This window comes from Bombus fervidus, chromosome 8 (assembly GCF_041682495.2).
Source record: "Bombus fervidus isolate BK054 chromosome 8, iyBomFerv1, whole genome shotgun sequence".
Lineage (NCBI taxonomy): Eukaryota > Metazoa > Arthropoda > Insecta > Hymenoptera > Apidae > Bombus > Bombus fervidus.
In genome coordinates, this window is record NC_091524.1 from 2,336,380 (window position 1) to 2,355,425 (window position 19,046).

The window sequence follows — 19,046 nt, forward strand, 5'->3', positions numbered from 1 at the left end:
TAGGCGAGAAAGGGACAGAGAGGCGAAAGCAAAAGTTTTGCACAGAAAGATAAAGGTTTCTATAGTGGTTGGGGGGGGGGGGGGGGGAGGGCGGTGGACTATTTCCTATATTTGCGATATCATAGAACTTGCTTGACATTATGGGTGGCGTCGGGGGTGAGCCAAGGGATAGATGGGCTATTCCGTGAGACCGGCTGTCATATTCATGTATTGACACTGAGCTGGTTGACTAATGGACTGCTGTTGTCAGAGGCTCGTGTTACCGCGAGGGCCGGGCCCCTGCAACTCGTTTTTCCTGCGAATCAACCGAAACGCGTCCACGGCTATACCACGACGACGACGACGACGTCGACGTCGACGGCCGCCTCTGATGCCGGCCGAATCGACGTACCAAAAGAAACGAAAGGGAAAAAATAAAACATCGGCTCGATCGAGCGAGTGGATGATCGACGCGAACGAAAACGCGCGCGCCGCTTCTCCCTGCCCCCGGAGAGCCACTCTTTTTGGTACGAAGCGCAATATAGCGATCGTGCGCGCGTCCGCCCCGAAGCACGCGGATATTCCTGTCGGTCTTCTCGACTTTTACATATTTATCGCGTCTCGCATTGTGCTCGCGTCAGCCGGGACGCCGACATCTTTTGCCAGGAAAATCCGCGATATTGAATTTACCTGCCACCCTTCTGTCGCTAACGTTCCACCATCTCCCTCTTTCCTTCGTCCAGCAGCGAATCGATTCGCCGGCATCGAAACGTTTTCACTCGTGAACGATGCTTTCCTGCAGTCTCGTTGCGTGTCTTACTTCTCAAATAGACGATCGAGTCACGCGGCCGACGTTTCCAAGCAAAAAGAATTCGTCGAGTGATTCATCGACCACGAGGCGACTCGCGACTCTGTCGTTCCACTTAATAGAAGTCTCGAATCTCTTGGGCGAGATCTCGATCCAGCAGGCGCGACACAATGCACATCGCTCCTGGTGCTCGATTTTTTCCACGCGAGCCGAAGAAAGGAGAGAGGAAGAAGGCACGGACGGACAAAGGGGGAGTGGGTGTCGGTGCAGGATCGAGTAGGTGGTCAAAGAGAAGCGGAGCCCGTAAACGCGAGACGACTATTCTATTACCGACTGACATTCGATACAAACTTGGTCGAGCGATCACGGCCTTTGCCGCGGTCCTTCCACGTTTCCTTCCTTCCTACCTCCGGACCCTGTTTCCACCCTTCGTTCCATTAAAGTCGCGAAACAGCCGGGACGAAGGCTGGTCTGAAGGAGGAGAAGCGCGGCCAAGAGTAGTCGTGAGTCTGTAGCAGGCTGGAGCGAGGGTCCTTCGAGACTGGAATAATAGGATACGCTGGGACCTACGAGCGTAGCGAACACTTTATAGCGGCGTGTCTCTGCGTGGCTGCTTTGATTTATCGCGGAGTTAAACGGCTCGACGCGGGAACGCCCTCTGAAACCTCCTCTTCTCGCGGATGATCGTACGTCGCGGGCGTACTATGCACGAAAAGCTCGTTTACGTGGCCGCTAGATTCGTCGTAAAGAGTATCCGTTTAGTCGGGGACAGGCATCCGTAGACGCGGTCGATGGAATTTTGCGTGGCGATATGGCCAGTAAACTGACACGATGTCTAGTCATCGTTCGAAGCAAACGTTAGGAGATTGGATACTCACCTCGAACCTTTTGCTCGTCCTGGAGCTGTCGCTCGAGGCTGTCTTTAACCTCCCTTTCTCGAAGAACGTCCATCTTCAGTTCGGCTGTAATCAGAAAAAGAGAAAATATTTCATTTCGGCCGTCGTTCGACTTTCGAGATCGAAATGATCTTGTATTTGCATTATTCTGGAAGTTAAAGATCGAGTCGAGTTATTCACCAACGACCTTCTTCATCGTTGCTTTAGCCAAAAGATAGCGCAGCAGAATATCGTACGGTCTGGCGGGTTCGTGATTAAATCCAACAGACGACGACCGGACCAGAGCTCGCGTAGTTACCTCTAATAGAATTACACCGAGACGCTCGATGATACCGACCGCGTTCATCCTAGCTTGTCTCCAAGACGCTCGCCCTTTCTCCGTCTTTGCGAACAAACCCCGTCACCCTTGGGACTCGCCACGCTAAATTAGCCATTTCGAATCTCGGCAAGAGGGTGGTAGGATCGTCGTCGCACGGAAATTCGCATTTCTGACTGCGAATCCCCTTGATTCTTGATTCGGTTTACGAAACGCTACGAAGTGGTTGAAGAAACGTGCCTGACGCTGGATTATCGACATTCTAGAAGCGAGTAGGTCGGGCTCGAAGCCTCTGGGAGAGCGAATCAGGTATCGATGAAAAGGAAAGAAGTCGGTTTTCAGCCGGTGAAACGTTCCCAGGGTCTAAATCAAGCGGGCTAATTCGGTTTAACGGAAGAAAAGAAAGCAGGGGTGGGGAAAAAACGAGCCACCCTCTTTCTGGTTGTCTGCTTCTCGAATTACGTTGGTAGCCAATGAGCCGCGCAGTTCGTAACGCGTCTCGCGGCTCATCGACCGATAAGCCGCTCGTTAGATCGCTACCAATTTGCGGACATTTCGCAGGGTCGTTTTTCTCGCGATTCTTCGAACGCAATAAAACCTGCTCGATATGGTAACGACTGGGTGAAACGACCTAATCCGCTCGGGGGAAGCTAATCTACGTTCCATCCCTCGTGAAATATACCCGATTATTCCAACTTCAATATCGTTGTAATTCCTCTTCTCCTTTGTACCGTCCTATACGAAGCGAAGCGAATACCGGAAAAGATATCGCGTTGGAATATGTAACATATAAATACTGTAAGGAGGATTTTGTTGGAAATGTAACTTGCGAAAAGCGAATCGGTTCGGCAACAGCAACGAAGAGGGCAGAATCGCGCGATATCCGCGGAGATGCACGGGGGCAGGGTGACGAGCCACGCGGAGAATCAAGCCGGTAGATTAGGTAGGGGCGCGCGTCTCAGCAGTCTGCCGGCAATTTGAGAGCGTTTGCGAGGTCCATTAACGGCGGTAACTCTTCACGACCGGCCGCCACGAAGATTCAATTTGAATGCTAACCAGAATAGGAAGTTCGCGCCGGAGCCCCGCCGCTATGTGTATACGTTACGCGGCTGCCCCTTCCTGCCGTGCTCCCGCCTGTCCACCACCCCTCACCCCACCCCTTTGCACCCTGTTATTGCCAATTTCGGCGCGTTTCTGCAGCCCACTTTGCGATCGTTTAGATTATCATCTCTCCCGGTTTCTCTTTCTCTCGTCCCGACGTTAGGGTCTCGTTCGACTCTCTTCTCTTCCCCCCTTGCACCCCCGAACCTCTATGCTCCTCACTGCCTCGTCTACCTTTCCCTCAGTACCTAACGTTTCCGGAGATAATTGAACTTTATTAGAGATCGTAGTTGATGTGAACGTCAACCCCGCCGCCTCGGCCCGATTCGAATCGACTCGGTTTAACGATCACCCTGTGTCTACTCTCGTTGCCTCTCTGCCCCTTTCACCAACTCTTTTTAAATATAACTTTTCGATCCTATATATATGTCGGGTTTGCGTTGTGACTTGGATTTGGGGCGTGTAAAGAATCTGCTCCTGGGTCGTTCATCGTCGTTGTACAATCGAGATAACGTTTATTACCACAAATACAAGATAAACTACTGGCCTCAATAATCAAACGATAATGACAATGATCCTAGAGTCGATATAACGAATCCACGGTCCACGGGATAACGGATATACCTTGCTTGATGATCTACGTCGGGCTCGACTCACTCCTCGTGATATGCTGCTCGCTCGATTCGCTCTTCACTACTCACACACTAGGTCTCTGGCTAGTCAGACTGCAAGCAAGAGAATGACCTCTCGTCGCTGTCGAGCAAAACTATATGAGGTGTCCTTGCGGCACCAGGTCATCGGATTCGTCGGGGAAAATCCCATAACGGGTGACAGGTATACGGGCTGATAGAACAAAGGCCGCCTGCCAATTGTGTATGATGCGTCACCCTCTGGCGACCATCCGTATGTGGCTAACTACGGGGCCGTTAGGTCGTTTATTGTCAAGTATCGGTACGGCCGATTCATTCCGTGACCGTGGGTTGTTTCGTAATTGTTACGGCATTCGAGTTTTTCCGAGTGATTCCAACGGGGGGTCCTGTTGTCCTTTCATCTCCGACATATATATATATATATATATATATATACATTTTGAAGAGAACCGCGATCAAGTCGGAAGTCAGTAAAATCAATTCCTCGAAGGCGGCGTGGAGGGTGCGTGGCATGGGGTGCGAGCTTATTGAAATTCGACCGCGAGCTCGTGGCCATTAAAATTTCAGGGATTAACGTTGGCCGCGATGAACAACTGCCACGTAAAAAAAGTCGTCCTTTGGAAGAGGGGTGCGCTTCTCAGTCGTCGTTTCCGCGTCAATTAGACGTTCCCTAATCGCGAGTCGCTCCATAAACTGTGAATTACGCGTTGCTTGTTACTCGGACAGACGAATCTATCGGATGCGGTCTCGCTTGCCTTCGTCGTTCCTCGCCAATCGAAACTCTCCTTTCGCCAAACCGTTCGCCTTCTCTCCTTCCATATCGGTTTTCCTTCTCGCTATCTGCAATCGTTCGGGGTGTCTCGAAGAGGCTCGAATGAGTTTCGTTATCGTGGATCGTTTCAGATTCGAGTCGGCGATGTTTCGAACCGCGAGCCGGCGCAGCTGTCGCGCGACTCGCCTCGTTAAGACCCGGACGAATCGTCGGAGGGCGAGTATCACCGCGGACTATCGCTTCGCGAAATCGAGTTTAGACGAAGGATCATCGGCGATAATAATATTCACGGTAGCTCGAGCACTCTGGCTCGGCAACAATAACGGTGCAACGGAACGTGCATGCCACTGTTCCCGGAGCGATTCATGGTTATTGATTAGTATATGGTTGGCGGGAAGACGGGAGGCGGCGGTGGCGATGGCGGTGGCGGTGGCGGTGTAGCGTTCACATCCCCCGAGGGCTTGTACGACGACGTGTACGCACGGTATAGCTTCTGCACGACGCTAAGATATTCGCAGGGCCTCAGGCCACCCTCAGAAACAACAATGTCAACTTAGCCGTGCGCCGTGCCCTGCAATCGTTTGAATAGTATAATGTAGCTTTCGTGTTACGCCCTGCCGCCCTCCGACACGCGTCCATCGATATATCGCCGCCTTCGACCTACGCCTACGCCCACGCAAAGTTCTCGATCGTCTCGCGGATTCGCCTAACCGCTGCTCTTCTTCGTCTTCATCTGTTATCACCATTGACAGGCGTTTATGAATTTCATTTCGACGGATCACGGACCTCATGATAATAAACCGTCGTTGGGAATCGTAGATTAAACCTGTAGATTGTTTTGCTAATTTACAACTCCGAGGATTGGAAGCTCGACTCTGGTATTCTCTTATTCGCTTTTTCCCTAATTTTCCGCAAACTCCGGAAACGCGGCTTGTTCTTTCTTCCGAGAAGATAGCTTTCTCGACCATTGCACGGAGAAATCGGATTTTCGTCGTTTCCGAATTTCACAAATTTCTTAACTCGAATGCCGATTAATCCCGCGATTTGTTTTATTTGCACGTGCAATGGTTTCCCCTCCTGGAAAGAAGGCCCTGCCGAAACTCGATATTATTGTTTCCACCCTTGCATATTATAAACGCGTAACGATCGTTCTGCCGTATATACTCGCAAGTTTGTCCTTTCCCGCGGGCATAACGTCTCCGCGCGGCACTTCAATTGTCTGTGACGTTCACGAGCGGAAACACGTTCTTCTCCGAGACTCCCACCGCGACGATGAAGTTAAAAAGTTACCCCGTTATTATCGAATCGCGGAACCACGATCCTCGGATCGATCAAGATAGAATAGGAGGGTAACGCGAGGCGTTTCGCGACTTTGCTAGATCGTAAGACGACCAGAGGCCAATAGTTATCCTGCACGGATTACAATCCTCGGCTAAGGGCTACAAGGGTTTCCCTCCTACAGGATTTAAGACGGACTTAGGCCTTGTTCCGGTCGCTGACCACTTTGCCTCCCATTAACCATTAACGGATCTAACGAAAATAGGATTAAATCGCAGCTAGTCGAGCTCGCGCACTAAAACTACTGCCGTTTGCGCCAGGAGTCGGGTTTCTTCGCCGAAAAGCCGTGTCCACGGATTATCCAACTTCTTCTCCGTCGTTGATCGGCGCTCTCAACATTCTCAAATTCCGACAATCTTTTCTTTTTTACGTTTGTAATCTATTCGAACTTCGAAAGTGTTCTACAAAGATTCGCCAAATATCCAACTTGTAACTGCTGCTATGTAGTAGTAGGATCTTCTAGTTACAGTGGAAGCGTGTTTCGACAAATTCGATACGTCAAGGCAATCAAATATATATCTCTAGATTCTTATATGCATTTCGGTCTTCGGATGTTTCGTTAAAACGCCACTTCGTACAAATACGTATCCATTCTAGTCGTAACTTAAGTGAAGGAATAACAACGGGAGTAACGCGTAATTGTATCGGCGAGTTTACAGATGTGACAGTATTCGTGGCGCCATAGGTACAGTTTGCGCGATCGATCGAAATGACTTATCTTCCAGTCATAGCAAATATTGTTGCATGTGTTCTTCCCGATGCTTTCCCATTCCAAGGCAACTCCCCTTTCTGTTGGCATAATTATGGTATCAAACATTCGCGAGCATCGTCGTTTTAGAGTACACAATGACCCACGTAAACATACGATCGTGTTCCTATTATCGATCCGAAGCAAAAACGAACTCTCCTCGTTTCCTTAACTAATACTTTTCGCGCCAACAACGAGCCAGTCAATTCCGAAGGAATCTCTAATCTAGCCACGTTCCCTGTCCTTTTCTCAGCCTGATAACCACCAAGACAATCGAACGAGGATACCAGAGCAGAAGGATCGCGGTCCTAAGTCGCGGTCGATCGTAGGTGAATAGTTTCGATATCTTGGTCGGCAATCGAGGACGCGGGACTACGGTGGCCGTGTTCGTCGCACGAACTCGGCCGGAGATACGGCGAAGAGCGTTTTCGCGTTTCAAGATAATCCTTCCTTCCTTCGGGAACAGACTCTCCGGTATATCTTGCCGAGTTATTGCACAGCCGTCGCTTAGAAACCGCCGCTGCTACGATATCGCGGCCTTCGGTTCTTTCCATCTTCGTCGCTCTTTACTTTTCCCCCGTGAACGGATTTCAATTTCAAACAACACAGAAAATCAAATCGCACGCGTATTTCAAAAGTGTCACGAATCGAGGTAATTCGGTTGTTCGTTGAAAAATAAAAATGAAATGGAAATTTCATCGACTAAGAACGAATAATTACAAAAATCATATGCGATCACTGTCTCTTCGGTTCCATTCTGTTCGCCAAGATTATGTGTTTGGTACATAATTGCCTCGAACAGCTTGTTTCACTCGTGTCATTGTTGAAATACATGTGCGAAATCAATCTCTTTGTACTCGAAAGAGGCGAAAAGATCTTTCAAGCAAAATCGTCAACGAATCTAAGAATGAGTCATGTAACATCACGAAAGGTTTTTACTTCGGTATCCAACGGTCACCAAATTTTGCCGGTCACGAGCGCGAATCGATCTCTCAGTCGTTGAACCGAAGCGCATACGTAATCCACCGCGGAGCCCGCCTTTTTCCCCTCGTTCTAGCGAGTCTGACGCGACGTGCCGCTGGATCTTTATCGTTATTACGAGTGTCTGTCCGACTGTACGTGCGTGCATGCTAGACCGCCCGTGCACAGCACGAGACATTAATGGTTGCCGATCGTAAAACGTTCACCGGCCGAGAATCCCGCGGCATTTATCGAATAACCTCCGCCGACCTGTGGCTAGCTTCTTAACGGTCGATCCTTCTTCTTCCGTTCCTTATCCCTCTGCTCGGTACCGTCGTTCTCCGTGTCGATCCCACAGGTAGAAGAATTTAGTTTCCGTTGCCTCGCGATTCCTAGAGGCTTGTCGACTCGCGACACTGTACCCGGTGCTCCATAGCCGGCAATTTATGCGAAGGCAAAGCGTATCGCGTGCACCGGAAACAGCGCGAGTTGTAAAATCGCGCTACCGAGCCAGCTGCCTCTCTTTCTCCGTCCTGTATGTCACTCGAGACAACCGTAATTAAGAATCGCTCTAACGAATGCGACGTAACTCGGTATCTTCATCTTGTCGTACGTTCACCATCTCGTCGTTATCGCGTTGCGCTAATAACCGCCTGCCGATTTTACGTCTTCAACTACCACCGTCGCATCGTGCAGACAAATTCCGATATCGATAAATGTTCATCGTTTTCTTTGAAACTTTTACTCGCTATATATGTAGTCATAAATAAAACGCGAGTAAGCAAGTACTGGACATCATCGATTACGTATTATCAACGTTATCTTCTCAATCGTGACAATCGCTGAACACAACGTACGTATATATATGCAAGCGGGATTGCGTTGTCGCCTCAGGGTTTAGGAGTACGGTGGAAGACACCTGGAACACCTGCCCACCGCGATGTTCGCGTCTCGCGGCGATTCTTGGAGAACGAAAGAAACGACAATTCTTGTCGTCGCGCTTTTCTTATTTACCCAACGCGCAGGTTCGCGCCTCCTCCATGGTCTAATCGGGCGGTTACGTCACGCGAGAAAATTAGCCAGACTCGTCTCGCGGGTCGAGAGGATGGAGTCGCAGGCGCATAATGCGCGCGATTATATGCATTAAGCCGCGAGGGGCGTGCTTTAAGGGCCAATTATCGCGGTGCTTTTACGCCGTTGGCGAGAATCTCTCGCCAGGGCACGATGACACTTTCGAAACGGGATTCTGTCGCGTACCGACTCGTTCGTTCCTTCTTTTCTTCTTTGTCGTGGATGGGCCCGATCATGGGTCGAGGAGAGTCGCGAGGAGAGGGAAAAGGAGAGAAGGCTCCGCGAGAGAGCCACGAAGCCGCGTGCCGTCGTCGATTCCACGTCGGCGGACCAGAGAGACGCAACAAAATATTCGTTGCTCGCGGCAGTAAACGGCGTCGTTAACGACGCGACTTCTCCCTCTTTCATTCACGCGCGTCGCGACCAACTCTCTCGCGTGGCCGTTACCACTGCTCTTTTATTGCCGGTAAATTACACGCTTTATTCGACCCGTGCGACGACCCAACCGAAAGCAAACTGTATAATTGAACGGTAGTTAAAACTGCGGTAGGTCAAGTTTCTTTCCACCTTTCTTTCGAGTGAGGCCGTTTCTCTCCTTTGTCCCTGTCGCTTCGTTCGCCTCGCTCTTGACGCGTTCGCTGAGAAATCTGATCAAAATTGAATTCGACTCTCAATTCGAATCATCAACCGTCAAATTAACAGTTATTTATAAAGTTTCATTTTCAAACATCTTCGAATTCGAAATTACCGCTTGGACCTTCCTCTGACCGTAAAAATATCGTGTTTAACATCGAGCGATGCGTACAACCCAGTACTGCAGGTACGCGTAAAGAAGATGGACGAACGATCGAGCCGGCGATTGGTAATCGGCCGAAGGTCGCGAGAGGAAAGACCTCGGCAACAAAGTCTCACGGGAGACACTTAAAACGGCGGCGACGATAAAATCCGCGACGCAACAAAGTCCCGGACAGAGTCTCGCAGAAGAGATAGGGACGGAAAAGATTCCGCGAGATCTCCTCCCGTGGGCTTCGAGAGGCTCGTAAATTTCCGCTTTTATAATCGTGCTGGATGCGAGTGTCTCACCTCCTCTCCAGCCGGGAAATCGCGCGCGGGATCGTTAGTCGCCAATGTCCGTTTTGTCGCTTAATTCCAAAGCGACAACGATCGGTGACGATCGAGCGGCAGGATCGATGCCCAGGGATCGTTAAATCCAAGATTTAAGCGACGTGCGCACCACGGTTTATCGTCGCGTACCGTAGTTTTCCTCCTACTCTTGTCGAGGCTTTTTCTAGGAAATGATACATACGCCTTCGGATATCTCTCTGTCAATCCATCCTCATTCGTTTGCGTTTAAATAACGTCATCCATTACAATCGGCACAGCGTATGTTCTTTAGAAAGTTCTAGATTTTGTAATTAAAGAAGGTCCTCCAGATCGGTAGCAAATATCGAATTAGTTTGAATCAACTGCCGACGTATTCGATGAGAGCAGTGAGCTGGACTCTATCTCGAGTTCGTGACTCATTTTATTGTTAAATAAATAATCAACCAGTTGTCGCCGCGTTAAGAATAATTTATTAGCTTCCTTAACACCAGCGGACCCTCTCTCTTAAATTCTTTCCCCCTTGTTTCGCTCGCACGCTGCCTGCCTACTCTGTACCGTCCACCAACATCCTTCTTTCTTCCGATTCTCCGTATCTTATTGTCTCTTTTTATCGATGCACCGAAGCCTCGCCCCCGAAAGGAGAAGAAAGTCGAGGAAAGAAACGCGCTCACGATGCGTGCGTCTATAGCCCGTTTATCGTAGCCCCTTTTGGCCGGTGGCTTATGCTAAAACCGAGCCCTTGTGGTTTCTCTAATTGACAATCGGCCGCGTTCTCCAGACCAGGCGAACCTCCGGAGCTCAAGGTGGGAACCGACAACGACCACGCTGCTGCGACATCGTATTGTTTCGCGTTTTTATTCCTACTTTTCTGCCTGGTTTGGTAGGGAACCACGGTGAAGGGAGAAGGACAAAGGGTGGAGCTCTTCGTCTGTTCCTCTGCACGGAGCGCATACCTCGGGATCACGCTCGTTTGCGCTTTCCACGGATTCGCGCGAGAATAGCCGGATCTGACCACCGGATCGCTGGTGTGCGTGCTCTCTCGGTCGCGGCTCGAATTAACGAGTAACAACGGGGCCACCCTGACCCGGGCGCCAACGTGTCCCATTAAAGGCGCCCTTTTTCTTTCAGCCGGCTTGCTGCTGTTGCTGCTGCTGCTGCTCGTTATGAAAATTCCTCGAGTTCGATACCGGGACACATTATCGAGACTGCTGCTGCGATTTGGTGCTTTCACGACGAAGAAACATGTACGCTATTTCGCCTTTGTTTCTCAGAGGAGAAGGAAGAAAAATTATTACGATATGCATATCCTGAAGTTTATCCAACCATTTTTTATGGCAACTACAGTCCTTTTAATCGTTTGTTTCTATACGACACGAAATATGCATTCAATTTACCTTGTACATTTTCTTTCACAGTCACATTGATTTCGCGATAAATCAGCATGGCACACGCAAGCAACGTGCAGTCGTACCTTTCGTTGCAAACATTCGAGACCTTCGACCAGTTGCTTCTCGTTTGAACGCAGTCTGATTGATTTACGTTTAGCCCTGGCAGCGAACGACCCTCCGCCCCCTTGGGTCGCGCGCGCGAGCCAAAGCAACGCTATCTCTCTATCGGCTGGCGGAGCGGCCATTATCGCGCAAACTATGTACGCACACGTGTATCGATGGCACGCTCGTTTTTTTCCCACTCGTTTCTGTGTATACGTCGTTCGCGAAGCAATCGGCTGCCCACCCCTCGCTTTTCTGCCCCCAAGAGCACGGATATTTCCGTGGCCGCGTAGGCATCGCCGCAGATCGATACCAGCAACGGTTTTCTGCCTTTTCCCATCTCGTTCGCCTGCCAGGCTTCAAATTAGACACTGATACTAGCAGGAAAAGCGTATTGGAAACCTACGTGAAACAAGAGTGGTTAAACTTGCCAACTAGCTCTTTTTACGATTCGTTGATTCTCCCTGTTCCAGGATGTCGTTCGAGACCTCGGACCAACGTTCGAACTTTATCGCGTCGGATGTTTGCTTTAATTAGCTCGTTCGCGTGGTCTCGGATTTAATTAAGAATGGAACAGCTTTATTGCCTCGGAAACGTCCTCCTCCGGCGACTGGTCGCGCGGTCCAGACACCGACCAACAGCAACGGCCGATCGGTTTTGTTTTCAGTGGCCGAAGAAGTTCCTCGACGAATCGATCTGAACGGTACACGGGGATCGAGAAGTTTCTTCGAGCGTTTCCTCCCCCCCCCCCTCATCTCCAGTCGCTTCTCACGATACCCGCTATTAGCCAGCTGTAATTTATTACTTTCCACCTTAATAAGCATAATAATCGACGCGGCCGGTTGTTCGCGCGCTCGCAGTCCCGCGACCTTCGACCCCGAGACGATCTTTAAGGTAGCCTGCAAGTGGTTGCGGACGTTTAATGATGCTCGGGACTGCGCCGATTCGGCGCTCACGAATGGGAGCAACGAATCGAACGGGGAACGGGACGATAGAACAAGAGCTAAGGAAACCAACGGAATCGTAATTCCTTCCAATTCTTCTTCGTTTTGCTGCTCCCTGTTCGCGTACCCTTCTCTCTTTCCCTATTTATAATAGGTAGAGGAACGGGACCAGTGGTACCGGACTCGATAGCTCGCAGTCCTACACGTCTTTCGGGTATCCCATGCTCGGGTCCAGTTCACCCTCCTGCGACTTTACATCTGTGTTTAGATCGTGACCATGCTGGAAGATATAGTACAAATTGTCGATCTCGATCTCGATCTGCGTATTCGAATTTATAGTAGCAGCGAACTAACCTGCCAACTTCTAAGTGTACGATCTATCGTAACGCACGTATTATTATCGCACGTAGTATTATTCGTAACGTCAACGTAACGCCAGAAGCAGCATCAAAACACATCCTTGATTACAAGAGTGTAGTTCGGTAGCCCGACTCTTTGCATTCTGGTCTGCTTGCACCAGGCTCGTGCACAGAGTCCACCAGAGGGAAAAGAAGCAAAAGCAAAATAAGAAGGAGATAGACAGAGAGAGTCGTTGCGCTGTCGCGCGGCGTGGCTCGCGGTAATAGGATTTCACGTAAGCAGCCTCCCAGGCAGCGGCCAAAAATCGAAGGAGCTTACGGTAGGTAGGATGCGCCGCCGGCCGGTGCAGCCAGCGTGCTGGTTCGAACGAAACGGCCAAGGAAAAAGGAAGATGAAAAGGCGATCGGGGGCGAGGGGAGGCGACGCGACACTGGAGAACAGGGAGGCAGTGAGCAAAGAAGACGGTGGCACGGGGAGAGACACAAAGGAGGAGTGAACAGGGGAGAGAGGATGGAAAGGCCGCGAACGCGAGGCAGAAAAGAGAGGCATCGAGAAAGAAAGACGTCCGGCCCGTACAATTTTAATTAACCCGGTACCGGGTAGCCGATCGCGATCGAATCGGGTGCACGATCTACAAGGAATCTACATAAGATCCTCCACTCGCGGCTACAACTCAATCCCCTCTTTCTATTCCGCTCTCTCGGCGGGCCTTAAGCAACCGGCCCGCCACGGACTCTCTCTCCTTCTTTCTTTATCCACGTGCACGTCTACGTATACCTTTATGTGTGCGAACCCGTGCGGTGGACACGAAGAAGAGGCGCGCACAATCTTTGCGCTCCCGCCGTGGCTTCCCCTCGTACCCTTATCTCGGTGAGCATCGAAGATAGCGAGCACCTACGTTGCTCGCCAGCATCCGGCGAGCTCATATTGTTCTCCCGTGCATCGTGTAACTTACCGACCGAACGAGACCGTGAGTCCTCTCTTTCTATCTTTCAGCCACTTTTACATTACTCTTTCCTTTTTCATCGAGGGAACCGACTCGTGCGTTCGCGGTGGACTTAACGAAGTTTAGGATACCACCCCGCGTTCCTTCTCGAAAATCCACTCGGTTTCCCTGGTCGTTCCGTACTCGTTCTCCAAAGAAACGCAAGATCGAGTCCGGTTCTCCAAAGGAGAGCGTCGATCACTGCGCCGCTCCGAGGATTTCGCTCGTGTTCGCGCGTCCGCGCGTATTAGGGGGCCCGGTCGAAGCGGCCAACGCAGCCATACGGAGAAGCTCGGTAACACGATAGCGGCCGTATGTAAAACCATCTGGTGTAAAACGAGCTGCTGGCTCGTTCGAGTATTAAATCGGCCCTCTTACACCCTCTTCTTGGCCCTCGTCCTCCAGGCTACGCATTTTCGTCGATCTGTTCTCAATTCCTGTCCTCCTCTCTTCCTCCTACGATCTGGTCTTCATTCCCTTGACGCGTATCCGCGTCTCCAATCAGTCCCTTTATCCAGCTGCGCGCGATCTCCTTCTTTCTCTCCTCGATTCTTTATCGACTTGATCGATTCGCGAATGAAAGATCCTCTACGTTCGCTCCTTCGTTCGCTGCTTATCTCTCGGTGAACGTTCGTGGACACGAGGAATCCGCGTTAAGCCGACTTGGACGTCGCGCGGCATGGGAGATGAACTCGTTGCTGGACACGCGTCGGCTTCAAGACGCCGAACGTCCTCTCGCGTTAAACTCCCGGCTTAATCGGCCGCTGGACCGGTCGCGAAACAAAGGACGGTCTCCTCGTGGCGATCGCCGCTGAGAGATACCGCGCTCAGGGAACCTACCGTGCCCGAAAGAATGCCACTTTTCTTCTTCGCTGCGAGGAAAAACGTGGGGTACGAGAGCGCGGACCGGGACTCGCCGCGTCCGGCTTCGACGTCGTTAAGCGCTGTGAACACGCGTTACTCGACGACCGTGGAAACGACACTTTATACCGCGGTTAATGGGCAATTAAAGGCCTGCTTTACGTTTCGGCTGGAATATATTAAGCGTCGCGTGTCCTTGCTTCGGCGAGGAAGAGGTCGACACAGTGTGAATGCGAGCGAACACGTGGTCCTCGAGAACTGGGCCAAGAAAGGATTATACTACGCGTTCGACCACCGTGTATTTCTATTAGAATTTTCTTACGCTACATACTCGTAGTATATAGAATACTCGCGTACAAAGAACTCGTTCGACAGGATGTTCCACTTTCCTTTCTTATTCTATGGCGATCGTACGACGATTACGTGTCTTTGATTGCGATTAGCAAATCGCGAGCATCGACGCCGGGACGTCGAAACATGAATCCTCTTAGGCACGCGATTATGCCGCCTGGAGAAGAAAGTCCGATCGATCGATCGATCTTTAACAAAGTGCCGGACGATCTTCACAGAAACGCTAGGGTCGTCGACGACGAGTGACTTAAACACTTCGTCGTCTTCGTAAGATCGCGTGATCTCTCTCTTCTATTTACACCTCCTCCTCGGATGTTTCCAGGTCTCAAGACGCTGCATGTCGGACGCTAATAATAATAACACGAGTCGATCTATCACGCGCTTAATGAGAACGAAGGCAAGGTACACGACGCGAGTCCACGGTTCGCAGGGTCTTGTTAATCGCGTTACCTCGGTTCGGCCGTTATCTACTTAAGACACGCGTCGCTTATCTGCCACGGTTACAACGACGATATCTCAACGAGTAAACGTTTCTTTACGCGAGCTGATTTTTGCGAGTCAGTCTTATTTCGCGCTCGAGATCGATCGTCTTTGCGAAGATTGGAGATTTTTTCCACGAGATATACATACGCTAAACGGTGACTAAATTCTCGGCGAGGTTTTCAATAAAAATCGCGAAAAGTAGGTATTCGGATTACTTTAAAATAACACGTTCCATCGGAAATGGTAAGCGAACCAAACGGTAACGACATACTCGAGACAGAGCTAGGCGAAATTACAGCACTCGAACGGCGCCTAAATTGCTACTCTTTCCGTGGATCCTTAAACCTTAATACCTGGCGAGAGTAACGCGTTATTACCCTGAAATTAGTCGTCGACACCGCGAAGCTGGTGTTCGGATCCACCTCGTGGAGTTTCAGCGCCGGATGTCACGGACGATACTGTGCCGTGACAGTCGAACGCCGAACAAATTACAGAAGTAGAGGAGTCAACAGAAGTAGAAGGAGTGAGCGATGGGCAAAGAAAGGAAGAAAGAAAGGGAGGGAGAAAGAAAGGAAAATGGGATGGAAGGGTCGGTGAAGAGACTAATGTCTCTTAATGCGGCTTCGCGAGAGCTGGCAGATAATGAAATTGCGGCCTCGGCTAGAGACGCGTTAAGAAAGCCATGCCACTGACCTTTCTCGTAGTTGATTTGCCTCTCCTGCTGCCTCGCGTTGTCGGCCGCGACCTTGAGCAGGCCCTGGATATTCCTGAGCAGGGTCTCCGTACTCGAGACCGAGGGATCCTGGCCTCCCTGTGAAACGGCCACCGCCGCGGAGGCGATCTGGGAATAATTCAGGGCCTGAGGACTCTCGGATCCCGGCGCGGGAAGCGGCAGGTTCTCCGGCACGTCCGACAAATCTGAAAAAATACCCACATATGTGTAAGATCCTTCGATTCGATCAACGTTGTGCCGATTCGCATAGGACTTTCTTGCCAAGCGCTTACATCGCGCCTTCAAAGCAATTAAATCGTCCTTGATCGTTTACGAGCCGATCCGCTATGAAGAACGTAGAAAACGCGATCAGTGTAGAGGAAATGCGCATGTAATAATCGGACACGCGAACGAGCGGCAACGAGAACTCGCCTATTAGCCCGTCTCTTCGCGACTTTTTGTTTGGCGTGAGCGCGCGTATACGAGACGCGTCGCCGATAAATTTCGCCGAGGGATCGTGGAACAACGTTCGAGGGAGGTCTCGCGCCGGCCGCTCTCTCGAGGAGACTTACAACGCGTGCGTGTTCCAAAGCCGTAATCCCGCGACGACTACTTGTTACCCTTCGCCACGTCTCTGATTTAACGTCATCGCGGACGAATTAAATTCGCGAATTAAAACGGCACTCGGCCGACCGATTAGCCGATCCGATGTGTACGGCACCGTGGGGGAACCAGGACGAACACACCGAATTGTCGTTCGTTTCCAGCCGCGCGATTTATCCTCCGGTATCGCGCCGCGGGTAAGAGAATTTCGATGGAAAACTCTCGAGATTCCACGAAGGACGCGCGGTCCCTGGAATAAAGTTACTGCTCGAATGCACTTCTTTCTTTCTGCTACTCTTTTTCTGCTTTCTACTCGAGATCGCGACTCGTCGTTCTCCGGCTAAGAGGCGGGAGTAGCCTCGTTATTCTCTCTCTATCGACGATTAGCCTGGAAGCATGGTTTTCGTCGTTGGGACGAAAGGAACCGTGGCTCTGGACACCGTGGAAGGATCCGGGGCTCGAGGATCGCCGGAATAAAGGATGCCTTATGGTTATTGCCGAAGAGGTCCGGAGAGTGGCGAGACAAGACGTCTGCGTGGGTTCTTCCGAGCTTAAGTGACCGGTCCGCGCGCTCCTACGGCCCACACCGTGGGCTTTAGCCCCGGCTGCTTTATGGCCAATGATACGTGCTTTATTGTATCGTCTTTTAATTATCAGCGCGCACCTACAACGCCACGGCATTCGGTTACTTATTGCCATTGGCCGATTTAATGCTCGCGCGGCTGCCTTCGGTGCCGATCCGCCGGCACCTTTTGATAGCACAAACCTTCCACTCCTCTGTCTCTCCTTCGTCGCTCTCCTCCACCCCCTCCTTCTTTCTCCCTTCACCCTTTTTCCTCTCGATTTCTTCTCGATGGTCGCTCCATCGCCGCGCTTCGGTCTCCTTCTCTCGAAACCCATTACAATTATCTACGTCGGAGGCCAAGGGCCAACGTCTTCCCCATCGAATTGCCCGACGCGACGCGAGGAGGACGAGAAATTTCGCGAGACTCGCGGCACTCGCGAGCTCTTCTCGCATAGCGAGAATCTTGTCGGAAAGAAGGGGTTAAAAGCAATCGGACGAAATCTCCAGGAAGTCGGGCAAGAAACGAAGAAATCGCGGTAGATCGGATTCCAGGAACGAGAGCGAGATAGCGGCGCGTCTCATTAAATCAGAACTGCATTCCACGGGCGTGTACACTCCCACGGACGTTCGATGGGGTTCTACTTCGATCACCGCGAGCACCATAGGTAGGATGTAGCCGATGTATACGACACGCTGCGAGACACGGATTTCTGCCCCCTCCGGTACACGACCACCAGAATTTATACGTCTAACTCGTGTCTTTCCTGAAATTTAGGGGCCCGCTAATTCCACCCTGTAGCCTTTCCCCTCTAATCCACCCGCCTAACCGAACATTTACTGTTTCTCGTCTCTGGGTCCGGGCCCTTGGCCTCGCTTTTAATTGCGTCCTGCTAGTTTTATATTCTTTTGGAATTTTACATATGTATATCCTGTCCGGGCGGGTGGGCGGGCGTGTGGAGTGGGGCTGGAGATTCCACGATTCCCTTTTTTATTGCCAGTTTTTCTCAGTAGTATTTGTATTGGTAGTACGACGAGAGATTGGAAGGAAGAAAGACGTTCTTTTCCGTTCGTGTCAACCGAGGTGAAGACTCGCAGGCTCTAATTGGAATATCCAATTAACGCGTGGCGCGCAGACAATCGGCAAATCGATTAGAAATCATCGCGATTATGACGCTTCGGTGCATCGAAGCGCCGGGACAGTCGAGATAGCACCGTGGGCTACGGACCGAGATTTTTATCTGGACCCATCTTTCATTATTAAAATGAAACTAAATACCGAAGATGCGAGTCTAACGACCAACGGACCCCTCCACCAGTGGTGCTTCTTTCGTGCTGTTCCTGTGCGAATCTCGTTTATATCAGTTTTTCGGAGAGCTTCGAATCGTAAAGGAACCGTACAATTTTTTCATAAAACTTTTTTAAATTTCTTTCCCGTAATATCGAGATCCGGTGAGTTTTCAAACCATAGAACGAAGGTAATATTCAATCCAGAAGGCTTAATTATTCGCCGTTGATCACGTTCGTAAATGACTTGCAAGAAATACAATTATCAACTAAAAGAAAAATTTCGCGAGATGTATCTCTTTAGTGCAATCTGATTCGACGTGAACGCATGACAAGCAGAAAGGATAAAGGAAACAGACGGAGGGAAAAAAGTGGCAGTTGAGACACGTGCAGCGCGTAAAATTCCAAACGCCTCTCGGTGAAAATTTCATCGTGCGCGGCTGACAAGTTTTGACAACCGCTGAGGAGAGACCTCGGTTCGTTCGGAACGCCGGATGAAAGACGAATCCCAGAGAACGTCGTTCCGCGGCGGGCCCGAGATGATCGATGAGAGGGTCTGACCTACCAGTCGTCCCAGGGAACTCATCTTTAAACGCGGTCTGTCCAGTCCATTCGATATAATTATTTTACGTATGCGTGCCGCGCGGAACGGGCAACATCGTTTC

General features: G+C 50.7%; 2 protein-coding genes across 6 annotated transcripts in view; one reads left to right on the forward strand and one right to left on the reverse strand.

The window, feature by feature from the left end:
• Alc (5'-AMP-activated protein kinase subunit beta-1) overlaps nucleotides 1-19,046 on the forward strand; it is a 264,921-nt gene that overhangs the window by 144,744 nt on the left and 101,131 nt on the right. The gene's annotated exons all lie outside the window — the stretch shown is intronic.
• Nucleotides 1-19,046, reverse strand: part of Dac (dachshund family transcription factor) — a 149,215-nt gene that overhangs the window by 38,087 nt on the left and 92,082 nt on the right. For all 5 annotated transcript variants that reach the window (XM_072008870.1, XM_072008868.1, XM_072008869.1 and 2 more), the window contains 2 exons: nucleotides 15,911-16,135; nucleotides 1,666-1,749 (listed from right to left, as the gene is read on the reverse strand). In XM_072008870.1, the coding sequence (XP_071864971.1) occupies nucleotides 1,666-1,749; nucleotides 15,911-16,135 (309 nt within the window). The remainder of the gene's footprint in view (nucleotides 1-1,665; nucleotides 1,750-15,910; nucleotides 16,136-19,046) is intronic.